Raw genomic sequence first — 17,913 nt, 5'->3', positions numbered from 1 at the left:
AAATTATTTTATTTCTTTTATTGTATAGCTTTTAGGATATTTTAAATATGTTTTTGAATACTAAGAAAAGCACTATATAAATCTAATGTATTATGATTATGATTATTATTATTATTATTATTATTATTACACAACCGACAAAATCAACACAAAATGAAACTTTCTCATAGTAGCGTTGGGGATGGCCTGAAATATTCATTATATGTATTCAAAGGGTAACGTGTTGAAAAGACCCTCCCCAAAGAAATCCAGCTAATTGTTTCGTCTGTCTGTTGTTGATGTTAACCACTAGAACAACAATTTATTCATCAAGGTGCACCGGAATTCTGCGAGTTGGGGCTTTAGTTAGTGAACGAATGATCAAAAGTTAATAAATGACCATACTCAGACACTTATCATGTTCAACAGTGTTGGGGTCAGTTTTGAAATAGGTCTGTTAGTCATTTGCTGTCTGCTTTCCAACATAATTGTTCGAGAAAAAGTCTTTCTCATGAGGCTGAAGAGTTAGTTAACATCATGGTTATCTAACAAGGCTTATGCTGGCGACTGGGCCCATTTTTGGTCTCAACGCAAGAACTTCAGCGTGTATTCTATCAGGATTAACGGACTGAGCAGTAGTCTTGTATCTCTATCTGCTCACTATTCCATTGGACTCATTTGCACAACACAGTATAGCTCAGTAAAACCCCAAAAGTGTTTTTTTGCCTTTCTTAAAAATAAGGCTTTGGCTTTGGGAGCGCATTGTCTCGCCAAAATGGTCATGACAGAATTTCTCCATCTGGTAAACAACTGGAGCCTGACTCACTGCCAGCAAGGACGTCAACAGCACAGTTATATAAAAAAAAAATCTGTGGATACACACAGCTGAAAGACATGGTCAGAGACACATGTGCATTCGATGAGTTCAAAATGTAAACAAGTGTGTGTGTGTGTGTGTGTGTGTGTGTGTGTGTGTGTGTGTGTGTGTGTGTGTGTGTGTGTGTGTGTGTCCATCTGTATAGTATCGTACTATTAACAAAAAAGATCCAGTTACTATAATAATAATACTACTAATCACACTGCTGTTCTACTGTATGGGATTTAAACTAACGCTCTATATTACATTCGACGCATAAAAGTATGAAGTGAAGTGATAATAACTTATCATTGTGTAATCGGGATCCTATCCACTGTGGAGTTAATCAATGACAAGACTAACTTATGGCCCAGCCCTTTTGGCTATTACTGATAAAAAAAAGCAGGGGATTTAGGTTTAATGTTGATGGAGAGAGCGCGAGAGTGACAAATCACTGTTCACTAAAAGAATTATGACAGGTATCACTGTGAAGAAGAGTGTCTGCTTGATTTCTCGAGCTCTTTGCCACTGGTTGTAAATCAATAAACAACACGGAGAAGGTACCTCTCCCTGTACTTTAAGACGTACAGGGAAAAGACTCAATCTGAATCAACGTCACACCCGGTCTTTAAGAGAGAGAGAAAGAGACAGAGAGAGAGAGAGAGAGAGAGAGAGAGAGAGAGAGAGAGAGAGAGAGAGAGAGAGAGAGAGAGAGAGAGAGAGAGAGAGAGAGACAGACAGAGAGAGATCCTGTGAGGTTGTTTTTTTATTAATCTGCTGATTAATGTGAACGGGGTTAGCCAGGAAGTTAGTAACAACTTTGACCCAGGAACACTTAAGGTGGGCTGACCTTTAAGCTTTAAAAAATGTATATACATTTATTTACACAAATGCAGCCATTTACCATAGACCTCGGTGAAATGTCAGTACGGTATGAAGAAACAGATACCACCTCACCATAGTCAAAGCAAGCACTTCTGATATGTTTGAAAGGAAAATGTGTACACTTGGCTATTGTTTGCCAAAACATAACTAAACATAAAGCACTTAAAATACATAACATAAACAGCTCAAATGTGTTGGGAGAGAGTGTCAGAGGACTTTGGCCTCTCGGCCTCTGTATTTACAAAATCCCTGCCGTGTACCTGAATTAAAGAAACAGCAGCAAATGGCAGCAGCAAAATGAACAATGCAAATGAAAGCAATAAAAGCAGAGTGATAGTTGTGGAGGCGATCGTGTCGTTGTAGTAGTAGTAGTGACACCAACAGTAGACTGTTATTAACTGACATTATTATGAGTTGTCCATTAAAATACTTGTGCTTTCAAATTTAGAGGACTCACCTGTCTACTTATGAAAAAGCTTCAACATGTACAACGTAGCCACAAAAACTAATTTGGCCTAGTTTGTCATTTCTGAAACATAAAGAACCAAGGCAGACACTTTGAAAATCTCTCCCTCTCTCTTTATCGCGCTAAAGCTCTCCGAGAGCTGTGAAATACTACAGGAAGGTGCTGCGCTGGCCTGCAGGTTCAGGAGGCTGGAAAACGTCTCTCTATGCACACTTTGTTGCTGTTATCAGACAATGGTGCTGCAGCTGTTGACAAATATTCTGAATGGAATAAAACAGTTTAAATGTGTGTGGGGGGATTACAAACATCAAGGAGTAAACCTTCAGGTGGTCTCCCTCCAGCCTGTCTCCACATTATTTAGGTTTCTGTCGTAAATTAAGGAGGTATCGTAAAGAGAGCTCCGTTATTTTGATTTCACCACTCAGCCGTTCCTGGCCTATTGCGGCGCTTTTCAAAGCCGGCAACAGGAATGAAGAGAAACGGTGCATCTGACAAGAGGCCAGTACAGACACGGTATCTTGGACATAAAGTGCAAAGAGATATTCAAATAGCTCCAGTCCAACTTGGCCCTTCAGGCACACTTCCTATCATGCTTCATCTTCCTCTCCTCTCAGTCTCCACAAGTCAATTGTGAATTAATCGCACTTGTGTTGGAGGGAAAAGCTGGTGAATTTCAAAATGTCAAATAATTCTCGCAGATCGGGTCGGAGATTTAGGAGGGCCTGTTGCGGGGAAGAACACACACAGACGAAGACGGGGTGATGAGACACACAGACGGAAAGAGAGACACACTGTAAACAAGTGTGTGTGTGTGTGTGTGTGTGTGTGTGTGTGTGTGTGTGTGTGTGTGTGTGTGTGTGTGTGTGTGACTTTGGCTGCCTTACAGACATCTGCTGTGAAGGTCAAGTTTCAGTCCTTATGGAACCAATCAATGGATCCAGCGCTAGAACTCCCCCTCACCTGCATCTGCTAGACGCAAACACACTGGCAACCAAGTATGATTATGCAGACAAAAAGTTATCATGCATACACATGCCTGGTCCAAACACACACACAAATCCCATAAATATACATGCATGCACACTGGGGAGCAGCCGGCCAAGCTGAAGACGCACGCGGGCTCGACACATGTGAGGAGAAGGAACCTTGCCCTAGATTCCAAAGGAACAATCTCGTGTTACAACTCCGGTCTCACGGGCGCAGCGTGTCAAGGCTGCACCGAAAGTCTCGCAGGCCCGACATGTGGAGCACTGCAGAGGCACACTGCACACGCACTTCTATTAAGTGACCTTTGTGCTGAATGCTGCTGCGTTTTCCACACGTTAGTATCCCAGGGTTGTTGTTTTATTTTGTTTTTTTGGAAAGCCAGATGTTTCGATTGTGCTGACTTGGTTTGAGACATAAAAATCTGAATCTGGTTAAACCCGGAAACCAAGCGGGTAGAATAAGACAGGACAACCACATAATGAAAAGGGGGAAAATGTTCCCACACCAAGACATTTTAGACAATATCTCATGTTCCTGACCTTGTAAACCAGTCGTTATTTAAGTCCAGGAGAAGTTTTCTCAAATTGCATGGGGAAAAATGTTTTACAGGATGCAGAGTAAGGCAAACACCTGACAATATGTAACAAGAGAAGAGAGAACGCGGGAGAGGCACATTACCCGTGGAGTGTGCAGTGGGAGACGCTGTGACAACGTACTCCTGTAACTTCAACACAAACTTTGGACTTCACGGGACACGAAACACGACCACACCTGTCGCACGTGTCGTCCTGTAGCACGTGTTGTACATGTCTGACATGTCACAGCATATTGTGGCGTTTGAACACACAGGCGTGTGACAGCGGCTTGAGCTATGGGTTGGCCAGAAAAATAAAAAAAACAACTAAGCCGCATTCCTAGAAACGGCTCTCACGAGCGAGCCTGTCCACCTAATAATAGATGGAGCAGTAATGTGTACAGTGGGATAATGACAGCTCTGGCTTCGTTGGGCTTCATTCGCGCTTAGAATAAAGACATTAAGCACAAACCAAGCCTGAAATTAAACAGATGAAAATAGAGAGAATGGATTCTCTCTCCATTCACAAGTTTCCCAACACCGCAGGACTCCACTACTACAGCCACGCAGAGAGGTGTGTGTGTGTGTGTGTGTGTGTGTGTGTGTGTGTGTGTGTGTGTGTGTGTGTGTGTGTGTGTGTGTGTACCTGGTTTAACAGCTGTACTATTGAGGTACTCCTCTATATGGTGACAGTGTGACAGTCACACTTGTGTTTCAAATTGTGTTCTTCTGGAGGCTCTTTTATTTTCTACAAGAGACCAACCTGTGTGTGTGTGTGTGTGTGTGTGTGTGTGTGTGTGTGTGTATGTATTTTTGCATCAGTGTGGGGAAACAAATAAAACCGTTTATGGGCGGTAACAAGTCTTGGTAGCACTGGCGGGTGCGGTCTTGACGAGGAGCTCGGAAACGTGCGTCGCAGTCGTACCGCCAAGATAAGCCATTTCCAATTTGACGAGTTCAGAGCATCAGATTGTTGTGTTGCTGTCTATACAATACTTCCATGCTGTGAAAAAGCAAGGGGGTATGCATGCTTTTACCAGGGCACAGCCACTTAGTGTGATGCGCATACATCTTGCAAATTTACATATTTTTGTTATATAATGCTGACTATAATTGTATTACACAATTAAACTGTAAAATTGTAATATTGCGTGGACATGATGGAACAGTTGAAGACGTCGTCATTGAAAAGTTGAGACTGAACATGTGTAGTTGCAGGCCAGGTTACACTAGTGAGAGACACTGGCATTTGCTCTCAGAGACAAACAATGCTGACAATGAGGGTGATTAGGCTGCAAAGGGAATCTTTCCTCTCTCAGGTAACAAGAGTTAACATGTTTAATTGCAGCTCACATTCCAGTCAAGACACGTCAAATACCACGTCAACTCCCACCGGGGTTAAAGCAATAGGAGTTTCTTTCTTCTTTATCTACTTTAATTATGAATATTGGGGAAGTGTTTGACTAATCACATCATTATGATACTAGAATATGTAAAAAGACATTAGAGTAATAACTTGTAATCAACATGCTATTGTACAATGCAATAACACAAACAAAACTCATTTTTGAATGAATTAAATCAACAGAGGCCAGTAAGTGTGTTCTATATTTAACAAAAACAGTCCAAACTTTATTCCTTTAAAAAGGTAATTTAATGTCATGATACAATTCAATTTTCATAAGATGGACCAGTATATATAAAAAACACACCGGCTTTCAATTGGACAAGATATTAAACCGACAATAATGCATTATCTATTATTTTCTGTACTGCGTGCAGTAATAAAAGGCCAATTGTTAAAATTCCGGTAACATTTATGTCAGTAAAGACATGTTGAAAGGAGGGTTAACTCTACTCTCTGGAAAGAATTGACTTGCTGTTAAAAAAAACAAAGTAACACGGTAAACAGGGAGAGAAGAACAAATGCAAAAATTAGCTTTATGAATGGAGATGAAAATCATCAGAACTAGCGTTTTATTTTTGTATCTCAATTACACACTGATAGTTTTACTCACAAGCTGTTTATGAAAAAAACAACACATATGAGCAACATGGTCTCTGGTGTAACCTGATGATAGTAAAGTCACTGAATTGAGTTGTTTAACTTTGTCTTGGTCAGGAGTGAAGTGGAGCAGTGGAGCCAGGAAACCAACAGAAACCCATTTTGTCTGGCTCCAGTCAACGATCAAATCCACTGTTCTAAATCGATATCGCTCTACATATTCTGCACACTATTCTGCTCTGCATGGTGGTATTTGATTTCACTCTATAAGACAGCTTTCTATGACGCTATTCTACTCCAGTTTACATAACAGCCCTTGTTTCCACTCTTCTGTATGTGGCGGTTCTATTCCACTCTGAGACGGTACTCTGTTCCAGTCCATGACGACATCCTATTCCACTTGACGCATTCGATTCCGCTCTACATGGCAGCATACCATTCAGCTGGGTTATATATGGCCCCATTCTATTCACTCCATGTGATGGCATTCTAATCCGGTTTATGTTCATTCTATTACGCTCTGTCCCGGCATTACATTCCACTCCAAGTTACAGCTCTATATATATTTTGTCTTCTATTCTATTTAACTCTATTCAACACTGACCGCATTCTATCCCACCCCACACGACGGCACTCTATTCTACTCTACACGTCGGCGCTCTATTCCACTCTATGAGATGGCGCTCTATTCCACTCTATACGACGGCGCTCTATTCTATACGATGGCGTTCTATTCCACTCTTAACAAAGTCATTCTATTGCACTCTATACAATGGCATTATATTCCACTCTATACGACGGCGCTCTGTACTACTTTATACGACGGCGCTCTATTCCACTCTATAAAACTGTGTTCTATTCAACTCTATGCGATGGTGCTCTATTCCACTCTATATGATGGCACTCTATATGATGGCACTCTATATGATGGCGCTCTATTCCACTCTCTAGAACTCTAGAATTTTGCTCAATGAGACGACATTCTACTTCATTCCAGTATTCCATACTGTTCAACCAGCTCTAAATAAATTCAGCTGAGTTCAGTTGGTGGAATTAGATAAAACTACTCATTTTGCATGTGTATTCTATGTGGAGTTCTATTGTGTTCACTTGCTGTGTGCTGCTGTATTGTGCAGTAATCTGGTGCTGAAGGAGTTAAGTTCTGTGCAGTGGGTGAACTCAAAGGAACTGGCGTTCACGTGGCTAAGCCACTGTTGCTATGGGAGAGAGGCCAGACAGAGGAGAAAGATCTCTCTCTCTCTCTCTCTCTCTCTCTCTCTCTCTCTCTCTCTCTCTCTCTCTCTCTCTCTCTCTCTCTCTCTCTCTCTCTCTCTCTCTCTCTCTCTCTCTCTCTCTCTACTAATGACACACAGCTCTCCCTCGCTCTTCTTTTGGTTCATTTTTCAAACAACATTCACTCTCTCCTTTACTTCAGCTCTCTGAAACATTTCTCTCTGTGCCTTCCTTCATCTGCCCATCTCTCCCTCATTCCATCGCTCTCCACCCTCCTTTCTCTCTCTCTCGCTCTCTCACTCTCTCTTTCTGTAATATCAGAAAGCCAGCCAGTGAGTCATGCACCAACAGCACAATGCCAGACCGAATATGCCAGTGTGCATTTCAGCCCTTTTGAATTACAGTTAAGACAAAATTAAAAAGACCACCCAGATAAAATTAGCATATGTACACACACACATACATATGAGCAAATATAGCTACTAAAAGTAGTCAGCTATCATTAGAAAAATAAAATCAAAACCCTTAAGGACTTTTTTTTAGTAGCAGAGTGTACTATCGCTATCTATCTAGCTCCGCTTTGAACTCATCTAATAGGTAATGTGAGTGGTCATCTACCAAATGTATTTGATGAATCAACCATTTATTTTGTGAAACATGTCCATCACAGACATTTTGTCCAACAAACAGTCCACAAAAGCAATGACAGAAAATGTACTGACATTCATGACAAAATACATTTATACATTTGAAAAGCTGAAAGGCTAATTTATGAAACAATTAATCAATTAATGAATGAATTCCAATGAATCAACTGACTGTTCAGCAGTTTCCTGGTGATGTTTACTATGTAGCATAAATGTTCAAATGTGTGACTGGAACAGTAACAGTTAAAGGTGATTCCCACCGTGAAAGGCGAGAACACAGCTCAGTCTAAAAAAAAATTTTGCATAAGATTTTCTGAACAATAAAAATGAAAATATACACTGCAAAGAGATGTAGTATGAACCCTGTAACTTAGCGTGGGTATTTTTACAACGCCTTGTAATACACATGATCCAGTGAAATAAATGTGGAAGCAGAACCAGGGAGGTCAGCAGCAGACGTGACATGAGAAAACAAAGACTATGGAATGATGAACAAAGATGTTTCTGTCGAGTTTGAATGAATTGTGTTTTTGATGATCACACATCAAACTATTGAGACTAGACTATTGAGACTGGCTCATCGCCGCTTATTCCTTTCTGGCACAGAGCGACCACGTTAACGTAGTGAATTTGACGTTGACAGGGTTAAGTGTGCTACATCTCAGGGTCAACCGGAGTCATTGAGGTCACACAGACAGATAGGGCAACATTCTGTTGGCCTCTGCTTTCTCCACCAACAGGCGGGAGTCGCGTTTACCAGCCGGTGGACACAGTTGCTCAAGCCGCTTGGGAGACGCTCCACACTGAATGAGCACACAACCGCCTCATTACGGACGACACCGAAACAGCTTTCCTAGCATTCTTTGGCAAAACGGTCTCATAAGACAGCCCGGCCAGAGCCTTTCTAACTGAGCTGAAAACACTGGACTTCCATGGTGGTCTTAACTCTGCGGTAGAGGTTTTTCACCAATGCACGTGTCGAAACACCAAATAGTATATCGACAAAATCTCAAAGCGGCGAAGGAGGGATTGCATCCATAGAAGTCGGGAGCAGAGGAGCTATCTGGTGATATGATGTAGATACCGGCGGTCAGACGTTATTCAGAGGTTATTCATCCCATTTTCAGGACACAGTCAGTCTGGGCTGCTTTCTCGCTCAATGTTTACTAAAAAAAAAACAAGACCTTGACTTTACTGGTGAGGATAACAGACACGCTGTTCAGCATAACAATCATGTCTCTCTTTATCTGTGACTATAAACGCATGCTATCTGTTCATTTCACATGTTAACATGTACTGTGCCTGACCCTGCACATTTGATACCAATCTGGCAGAGCTGGCCAACAGTTTTTGTTCTGCTCACTGAGCTCTGACATCATTCCAGGCTGTACAAGGATAACAAAGTGTAATCTCTCAAACTCAAAACATCAACAAACTCTCGCTGCACCCGACTGAAAGGGACCACTTACTGCAACTGTTTTGAAACAACTGCCCCGCTTCTCCCAAATCATAAACAGAGGCCAATCCAGGCGTTCGGCGCTAGACCGGCATGTGTCCGTTCTCGAGCGCTCGCTTTCTCGGCCTTAGAAATTCCTGGCGCAAAGTGAAAGTGAAGGTCATGAGAGGAAGCCGGTTCACACGAGGCCGGATCAATAACGCTTTGTGGTCGGAGTTGTCATAAATCTGTTATTCCGTATTGATCGAACAACGCCTACATAGAGTGTACAAAGGACGAGCCATGCTATTCACCATGCTCTCTGGTCAGTTATCTAGACATGATGTATTTGAAGCACTGCATGCCTCCAAAAACGCAGCTTTGCTATGAGAACATAAGTAGTGCCGCACAATGCAACTTTCAGGTCTGACCCGGTCCTGCAGGAAACCACAGAAGCTGCAGAGTAGTACGGACTAATGTATTCCCAGGGTTATCTGGGAAGCCTGCAAGCCTATAGGAGACTTTATGGCTGCCGTATGTAGCAGTGTGCAGTGTGTACGTGTATGTGTGTGTGTGTGTGTGTGTGTGTGTGTGTGTGTGTGTGTGAGCCCATGTGTGGTGTGTGTTAAGAGAGATGGGGGAAGGGTACAGCCAGCCGACAACCCAGCCAGCCCATCCTGGCTTCAGATTACATTTTGTTTCCTTAGGCACCAGAAAACAAACCACTAACACACAGAGTATCCAGTTACCGTGCTGCCATGAACGCTACACAGCAATGCTGCGGTCTACTGTGCAAAATATCAACTTGATAAATAACGACTCGTTGTGACGCCATACTGCTTTTTGTCCCCCACTTTCCATAAAATGTATCATTACTGCCACTGTTGAACGGCAACAAGCAACACGAGAGGTCGACACGAGCACACATCAGCTCAAAGACACACTGCACTGTGAGCGAAGGGACACAGACTTGTTTGAACTTACCTGAAGGTTACTCGGTGAGAATGAACATCCCTGTAACCACATCGGGTCGATCCTTTATGTGTCTAGACCCGTCAATGTGTCTATGCCAAGGCTGACTGCACAGAATGAATAAACCATCGTGTCGTTAAGAGTTTAATGCAGTTTAATCACAATCACTGTTGCTATCTCTGGTATAGGAGCAATCACAATATGTCCTGCCACGCTGTAGCGAAGGAGTCTGCTACAACAGCTGGTTGAGAGAGAAAAATTAAGCGATCATATGATCCCCATGTTACATAGATGTTTGATAAACTATAATAATAATGAAGTAGCACTCTGGGATCATTTTTTAGACATAATAATATATGATTGACTGTAGAATTTTGCCCTCAGTCATAACTGAATACTTTGTTACTTAAACCCATTTATTGCCAACTATTAGTTCCACATTTGGTTACTTTATAGCATTTAACGTCACAACGTGCACACTGAAATAATCTCAATGCACTGTCCAGAATTCAAAATAGCTCAAAGCAATGTCCGTAGCCTGACCTGCAAAAGACTCTCTCCTGCCTCGCGCCCATTCTCTCAGTCTCTGGTTCTGGTTTTTACTTGCTCCAAACAATGCTGCTATTGATGACCCGGAGCACTCTCACACAGAATAAGGGGAAAAGGTTTTCAGAGCTGGCTGAGCGCACGGGTTCTGTATGTAGAAGGTTCTTCCCCACCCCGGGTCGTTTCTGCTGATGAGCCACACAGAGATGGACATTGGGCTTACGGCCCTGAAAACAAAGTGGCAACTACAGTACACACACACACACATCATAGACACACACATACCGGGGGGACTGTGATAGAAAACAAAGGTTCCTATAGGCAATGACCTGGCTGCCCTGCTCTTTCCATTCATTGTGAATCGATGGCAAGTGTGGAGGTTTTATGACCAATGTGCAGGCGGGGGATTCTGCTGCTGAGCTTTTTCTTTTTTACTTTCAGCTTGTGTTGGTCTCCCCTCAAGTCCTAAAACCAGGACCCCACACCCCAACCCCCAAGAGTTGCTGTTCAGGTGCTCCCCCTATGTGTTGGTGCTGCACACATGCTCTCTGTTCATCCAGAGCTCTCTGTTGTTGCTGTTTCAACTCTTTTTTTTCTTTTTTCAGTTTGAGGCTGTCCCCGCACTGCCAATACTCGGTCACTACTGAGGAATCTACACTTGACCATTATTGACGTACTGTAGTCGAGTAGGGTTTGTGCTCTTTTTCAGGCCAGGGCCCAAAAGATTAATGTTTTCTTCATCTACCTTCAGAGTATGTCTGGTTTGTCAGATAGCGAGCACTCAAGCAAGGAGATACAAAAGTATTGGGAGCAAGCGACCCCTATAGATATTGCTGGCAACAATTAGCTGAGATATGCTGTGCAGTAAACAAAACTGGAACACAAAGAAATGAAGAAAAAAAACAGAACTGAGCCTGAACCTGTTGTATTACATCAAATATATTATATAATATTTCCTAATTGTTTATGAGCTCATCCTGCTGCTGAACTGACATAATAAAAAGTAATAAACAGCTGGTGTGTAATAACAGTGCTTACGGCAAAGACCCTGTATAACATACAGTGTACTGCTATTACTGCCATCATATGTCCACTACACAGGATTGACTCTAAAGAAATTAAGCAAAATGCAACAGTAATCGTCTAAGCGAGCCAAACGGGTTTAATCCACAGAAGCCTGAACCATGAATACACTTGAATACTTTCAACGAGCTGACATAGCAATAACAGTATACCAGGTACAGCTGTCATAGCTTTATTTATAAAGCTGGAAAGGATTGTCATCGTCAAATCTTAATAGACTACATTGCGACGCACGATTGCTTTCAGTGCACCAAACTTGCAAAGCCCAAAAAGAATCAGCTCATCGTCGTCTGAGACGAGGAAGAGCCATAAATGTGTTAAGCTGCAACCACTTAAGAGTAACCACGATGACACCCGACTCTATGTTATAACATTTTGCTGTTTGAGAACTGTGCGTAACCAATAAATTAACTGCGACCATTGTGGACTCCTGTTGATTTAGATATCGATGGTTAGTGACTGGTAATCTCGGGCTGATTTCTACATCCACTCATGTTCACATGTATTGAATCATTGGCTTGAACTTGCACTTGTTTTCAGACACAGCTATGGAACATTAAACCCGAGGGAGCGGTTGCTCGCCCAGTGTAGTTGTGCACTACTACCTATCTGACCACATAAACTTGACAAAGGCCTGGCAGCTTGGCTTGACACACTTCTTCTAATCTAATCTCCAATCCCTCTCCACTGTATTCACTCAGCTAGTTAAGCCCCTCGCTAATGAGACTGTGCCCCATTGTAAGGTATTAAAGCAGAACACTACTCTCTGCCTCAATCACATCACACACACGCACGCACACACACACACACACACGCACACACACATGCACACACGCACACACACACTAATTTTACAAGGGAATTAGGGGAAGCTGGGATGCATGTATGTTGTGCAATATTATTCAACAAGAGCATATGAGGGAGTGTGCGATGAACACATGAAAAAGAATTCACCGCAATAAATTTGTGGGGATCGCGTCACCTTAATGTTCCATCCGCAAGAATAGAAAGACAACTGCGGGCGCGTGAGCGGAGTGCAGAATAACATAATAAAGGGCTGTGAGGCAGTGACACCTGGGATGCATCCACTGTCTGCATCTCGTAGAAAGCACCACGAGCACTCGATGACATGCAAGATTGTGCTGGCCGACATCCACGCTTTCAAATACACAATATGTGTTTATTACTATATATAGTGTTACTTCTTGAAAATTCTGAATGCATTTGACGCATTTATTACATGCATGGATGTATTCCTTCTATCATTTGCCATTGGTTAACATTGATTTCAATGTTGCAATTGCTTGAGTTGTTGCTTCCAATAATGTGTGTATTAATGCAGATTAAAAACAGACTGATTTGCTAAATGTTGCAATGCTTCCTTAAAGAAAAAAGATATAGATAGATAGATAGATAGATAGATAGATAGATAGATAGATAGATAGATAGATAGATAACCAATGGCCATCAGATGATAATAGTATCTGATGGCTTACTGTCTTCATAAAATAGCAAATATGTGCACACAGAAATCACACCAGAGATGTGCTGGGGTTTGGCCAATAATCTGCACAGGCAGATTCTGCGAACAAAAGAAAAACAGGGACCAGACACACTGCACAGTGAGACAGTACTGTGTGTTTGCCAGGCAAGGGCTCGTCAGGGCAAATATTTCATTGTTTGCTGGTTTTGGCACGTTAACCCATTAGGAAAATGTGCTGTATTTTTTTTAAGAAGAAGGGGGGATTCAGACCGAAATATTGCCCACATTTTGGGTGCATTATCAAAAGTAGTAATTACACCTAAAGCAGCAAATGCATCTGCTCCACAAGTGCCACCACGGAGTCGTCTTTAAACAAATATGTGTAGGCAATATTTGACACGCAGACAAACTGCCCATTGTTCAGTCTGCAGCAAAGACAGGTTGTTTTAAATGTTTTTACAAGTCCTATCATTCATGTCGGAGTCGGAGGGCTTGTCGTCCGCCAGGAGAAGAAGGAGGAAAAAATAAATGCGGGCAGACCTGGCTCAAATAATGGGGATTGTGACCCGACAACCACGAGATAATGGGGATTAGCCGGGCGTGAGGGCTGTACCGCGGTGGCAGATCTAGAAAGCGACCCGTACCTCCGACCGTCAGCTGATTCGCGGTGCAAGGCAGATTAAAGCGTTTAGCCGATCAAGTCGCAAATTCCCACACATGCATTTTTTATGTTAACAAACACTGTCACCCTCGGAGGACAACGCAATATCGGTTCATATTCCCAGACCGTGTCTCGATGATAAAGTGGTACATTTATTTTTTTAACGACCACCTTACATTCACGTTATCCCTCGCGGCTTGAACACAGCGTCGTGTTCCGCACACGGAGCCCGCTGAGGTTTAATCGCTCTTCGCGCTTTCCTCCGGTTGGAAACATGGAGGTTGGTCTCGGCGGCAGTCAAATGCTTTGTAAGTGACGATTTTTTGATGTAAATAAGCGGAGCGCCTGGACCGCCGCTAGCTGTTTGCTTTCCATAACCCCTACTGGCAGTCTGCCTCCCGTTAACGTAGCGAGCCAAGTGGTCAAATAACTAGCCACACTTTGACTAAATGCTCTGGCGAAACACTGATGAATAACAGGGGGTCCAACAAGCCACCATAACTCAGAGAAAGCCACTATATAATGTCCGCCTCCAACATTGCCTCGCTGGCGAGCCACCAACCACAAAGATTTCCCCCATTTGCTTTGCATGTAACAGATCAGAGAAGGAGGACAAAAGTCAGCGTTTCCCTTACCGTCAGGTCGGGGTTGTCGCTGTCAAGGTGGTTCACGGCTCGTATGACCCCAGACCTCCACGGCCACCGGCCGCTGTCGCCGATTTCAGGCGGCTCGTCCCCGCTGACACAGAGGAACCGTTTCCCGACCAGCTCCGGCCGAGCCTCGACTGCCATGGCCCTTGGCTGGTCAAAACCCCCCCTCGAAAAAACTTCCCAACAACGACGCCCTTATAGACCTGTCACTTACGACATTAAAACCCTTCTAAAGAATCCAACCGGAGAAAGAAAATAAAAAAATAAAAAAGAGGAAAAGTTATTTCGTTGCGAAACGCTTAAAAACCGAGCCGGGGGATTTAAATGTGTAGCAGTCTCCACCCGCTTCAAGCGTCAGTCTCTTTTCTCTCCGCATGAAAAAACGGTGGAACACAGAACCGCATCACCACTGCCATCCACACTAGTGTTTCTCCGCTGCATCCCAAGGCATTCACTGGCCGCAGCGCGGTTGTGTCCCTCCGCTCAGTTGAATCCTACCGGTACTATTTCTTGCAAAATTATCCATGCAACCGCTCGTAATTGAAAAACTGCAACGACTACTACTGCTTACACAAAGTGTAGACAACTATATATATATATATATATATATATATATATATATATATATATATATATATAAATATATATATATATATATATATATATATATATATATATATATATATATATATATATATATATATATAAAGGAATGTAATATTGCTGCTACTCCATTGTTATAAACAGAAACAAGAGCATGAAGGTTTTATAAATAATAAGCAAGGAAGAAGTCATGGTGATGTCGCACCAGAAGTGTAAGTGCCATTCATATGAATGAACAGCAAATCCATGGACTGAAATAATTCAACTTGGTTTTATCCTCTTTTATTCCAGTTTCAGCTTTAGGTTTTACTTAAAACGACAACATGTAACATCCCTGCACTTGTGTCCTGTGTACACATGCAGGGCTCCAATGCAAAAGAGAGTTACCAGCCCTCATCAGACCGCCTTGTGCAAATAGCCGTTGCATACATGAAATGAATGAATAACTTTCCGGAGGTAAGGGAGTGGATATAGCAGAAATAAAATGAAATTATTTAAAGGACCACACCAGTTTTAGCATGTCCTTACTATACATAAAATACACGGTATACGCATTCATTGTTTTCCATCATTTAGGAAATATAGCAATGAAACTATGATTAATCCATAACAGGAAATAGCAAGTATCGACGGGAAGCATTGCAACATTTGGCAAAAATAAGTATATATATATATATATATATATATATATATATATATATATATATATATATATATATATATATATATATAAAACAAGGTGTTGCTCACAAGGTTGATCCCTCTTTCCCTGCTGCATCATCTAAAATCATGTGTTGATTGTACATAATGTTTTTGGGACAACACATTAACATTCATCAATATGTTATGCTTTTTGTTTCATTATATTCTTTCCATTGTACATTCTTTATTTCACCCCCCTGTGTTTTTTGTTTTAATTTTCCCCTTTAACGCACTTTGCACCTATTGTCGTTAAGTGCATTAAAGTCTCTCTTTATCATCATTATCTAATTATTCTCCCATTTAGTTGAATCTGCTGTTTATAATTCTATAACACCTCTTTAATCGTGCTCTATGTGAGCACTTCATTCAGAATTTAGAACGCAACCTGCACGTTCGCTCTTTCTCACAGTGTGGATGCACCTGTTTAGCTTTCATTGTCTTCCTCCTGACAGCCTCAGACAGAGAGAGAGAGAGAGAGAGAGAGAGAGAGAGAGAGAGAGAGAGAGAGAGAGAGAGAGAGAGAGAGAGAGAGAGAGAGAGAATTTGTGAAGAGGAGAATAATAAAGCAGAGGAACAGAAGAGGTACAAGAGAGTAAATGTTTGTGCGTGCTCGCGCGTGCGTGTGCCTCTACGGAGGAGTGCACGCTGCGTACTTTTGCTCGAGTGGAGGGATCTTAAGGACAGTGTTGAGGTTCGTGTTTGAAGCGCGTAGGACGCAAACAGCCTGAAGCGACCTCATGGGCGGGATGCGGGAGAAGGGAGAGAAGGGAGGAGAGAGAGATGGACCGATGGAGGAGGAGAAGAGCGTTAAGATGATGAGTGGAGAAACTGCAAAAGGGGGAAAGGATACTGGAGACACAGTCACGCTAAATGAGCACGAGTGAAGAGAAGAAAGAAGCAGGACAAAGCAAAGGGCGTAGCAGAGGTGGGTTATTATGGTATAGCAATAGCGCCATGACAACTGTGAAAAAGTGAAGCCAACATCATCTATGTATTTCTTGTTGTATTTACAAATTGTGTCATGTATACTGGACACGTGTTGATAAAATGACAATTAAAATGTGGGCGTGTGTCTTTAATTAGAAGAGGAAGCAAGCACGTGCTCCTCATCCCACAGACGAGGACAAAAGTCGTTTGAAGGAATTATATAACACTGGGTACCAACCTCCCGTCTGCTGTTAAGTGGAGCTGGAACAGGGACATGGTTTGCCTCGCTTAGCATAAAGACTGATGTGAGGGGGGAACTTGTCTTCAAAGTGTTAAAAACCAAACACTGGTTATACATGTTGTCCTCTTAAAGTTGTGCACAGAAAACAGATTATTATTTTACGCAAGTGACCCAATTAAAGGTTAGGTCGATGTCACATCACCCTCTGTGGTGTAGGCGGAGGCAGTGATACACGTCATCACACTTGACAAAGGTCACGCCATAAGCACGCGGCGTTCAGGCTTCCATTCGAAAACAGGTCCAGCTCTTCAGTTTGACCCTGGGACCATAAAAGCCCGTTTACCCCTGGACAAAACCCCTACAACAACAACCACAACCAGCATCTGGCCTTTGTTCGCAGTGGGGATGGTTCCAATAGGCTTTTTTTTACCGGGACAAATGACTACAGTCGTCGGGTGGGCGTGCTGATTTCGGTCACTTTCCTTGTCATCCCTCTCTACCGGATTTTGTTGTTGTTGTTGTTGTTGTTGTTGTTGTTTTGTGTATTTGTATTTGTTTTATAGTTGTTGTTGTTGTTGTTGTTGTTTTCAGGCTGTATAAAAACCCTTTGTGTGTATGCTTTTTGTTGTGGTAAACGCATTTTTAAAATGATTCTGAAAGTGCAACAATGGTGCAGTAAAAGTAATTGCACAACTCTTAATATTTAAAATGCAATGTTTGTTTCCATGTTGTGAAGGAAAAAAGTATCGACACATGAGGGTTTTAATGTTATGCGAGGACGTGTACACGATGGTGTGCTCATGGAAAGCTTTAAAGCTCCTGTTTAGACTCCAGAGTGGATGAAGAGTTTGCTGAAGATATTATGGAAACCACAATTTAAAATGTTTTTTTATCGCTACACTAAGTACGCAAACGGGGCAAAAGGTCAAATGGAGATTCTTGCCTGACTTTGATTCCCACTGCACATGCACCTCATCT

At 42.3% G+C, this 17,913-nt stretch overlaps 1 protein-coding gene across 2 annotated transcripts in view; it reads right to left on the bottom strand.

The window, feature by feature from the left end:
• jmjd1cb (jumonji domain containing 1Cb) overlaps positions 1 to 14,828 on the bottom strand; it is a 97,211-nt gene extending 82,383 nt beyond the window's left edge. For both annotated transcript variants that reach the window (XR_011077869.1, XM_068583968.1), the window contains exon 1: positions 14,448 to 14,828. Coding sequence is in view for 1 of the 2 variants with exons in the window: in XM_068583968.1 (XP_068440069.1) it covers positions 14,448 to 14,603 (156 nt within the window). In the remaining variant the exon portion in view is untranslated. The remainder of the gene's footprint in view (positions 1 to 14,447) is intronic.
• Between the last annotated feature and the right edge of the window lie 3,085 nt (positions 14,829 to 17,913).

This window comes from Clinocottus analis, unplaced genomic scaffold (assembly GCF_023055335.1).
Source record: "Clinocottus analis isolate CAN_PGR_092001 unplaced genomic scaffold, fCliAna1.0.p SCAF_19, whole genome shotgun sequence".
NCBI lineage: Eukaryota > Metazoa > Chordata > Actinopteri > Perciformes > Cottidae > Clinocottus > Clinocottus analis.
Note: the sequence above shows the minus strand (reverse complement) of the source record. Positions and strands in the feature narration are given on the sequence as shown.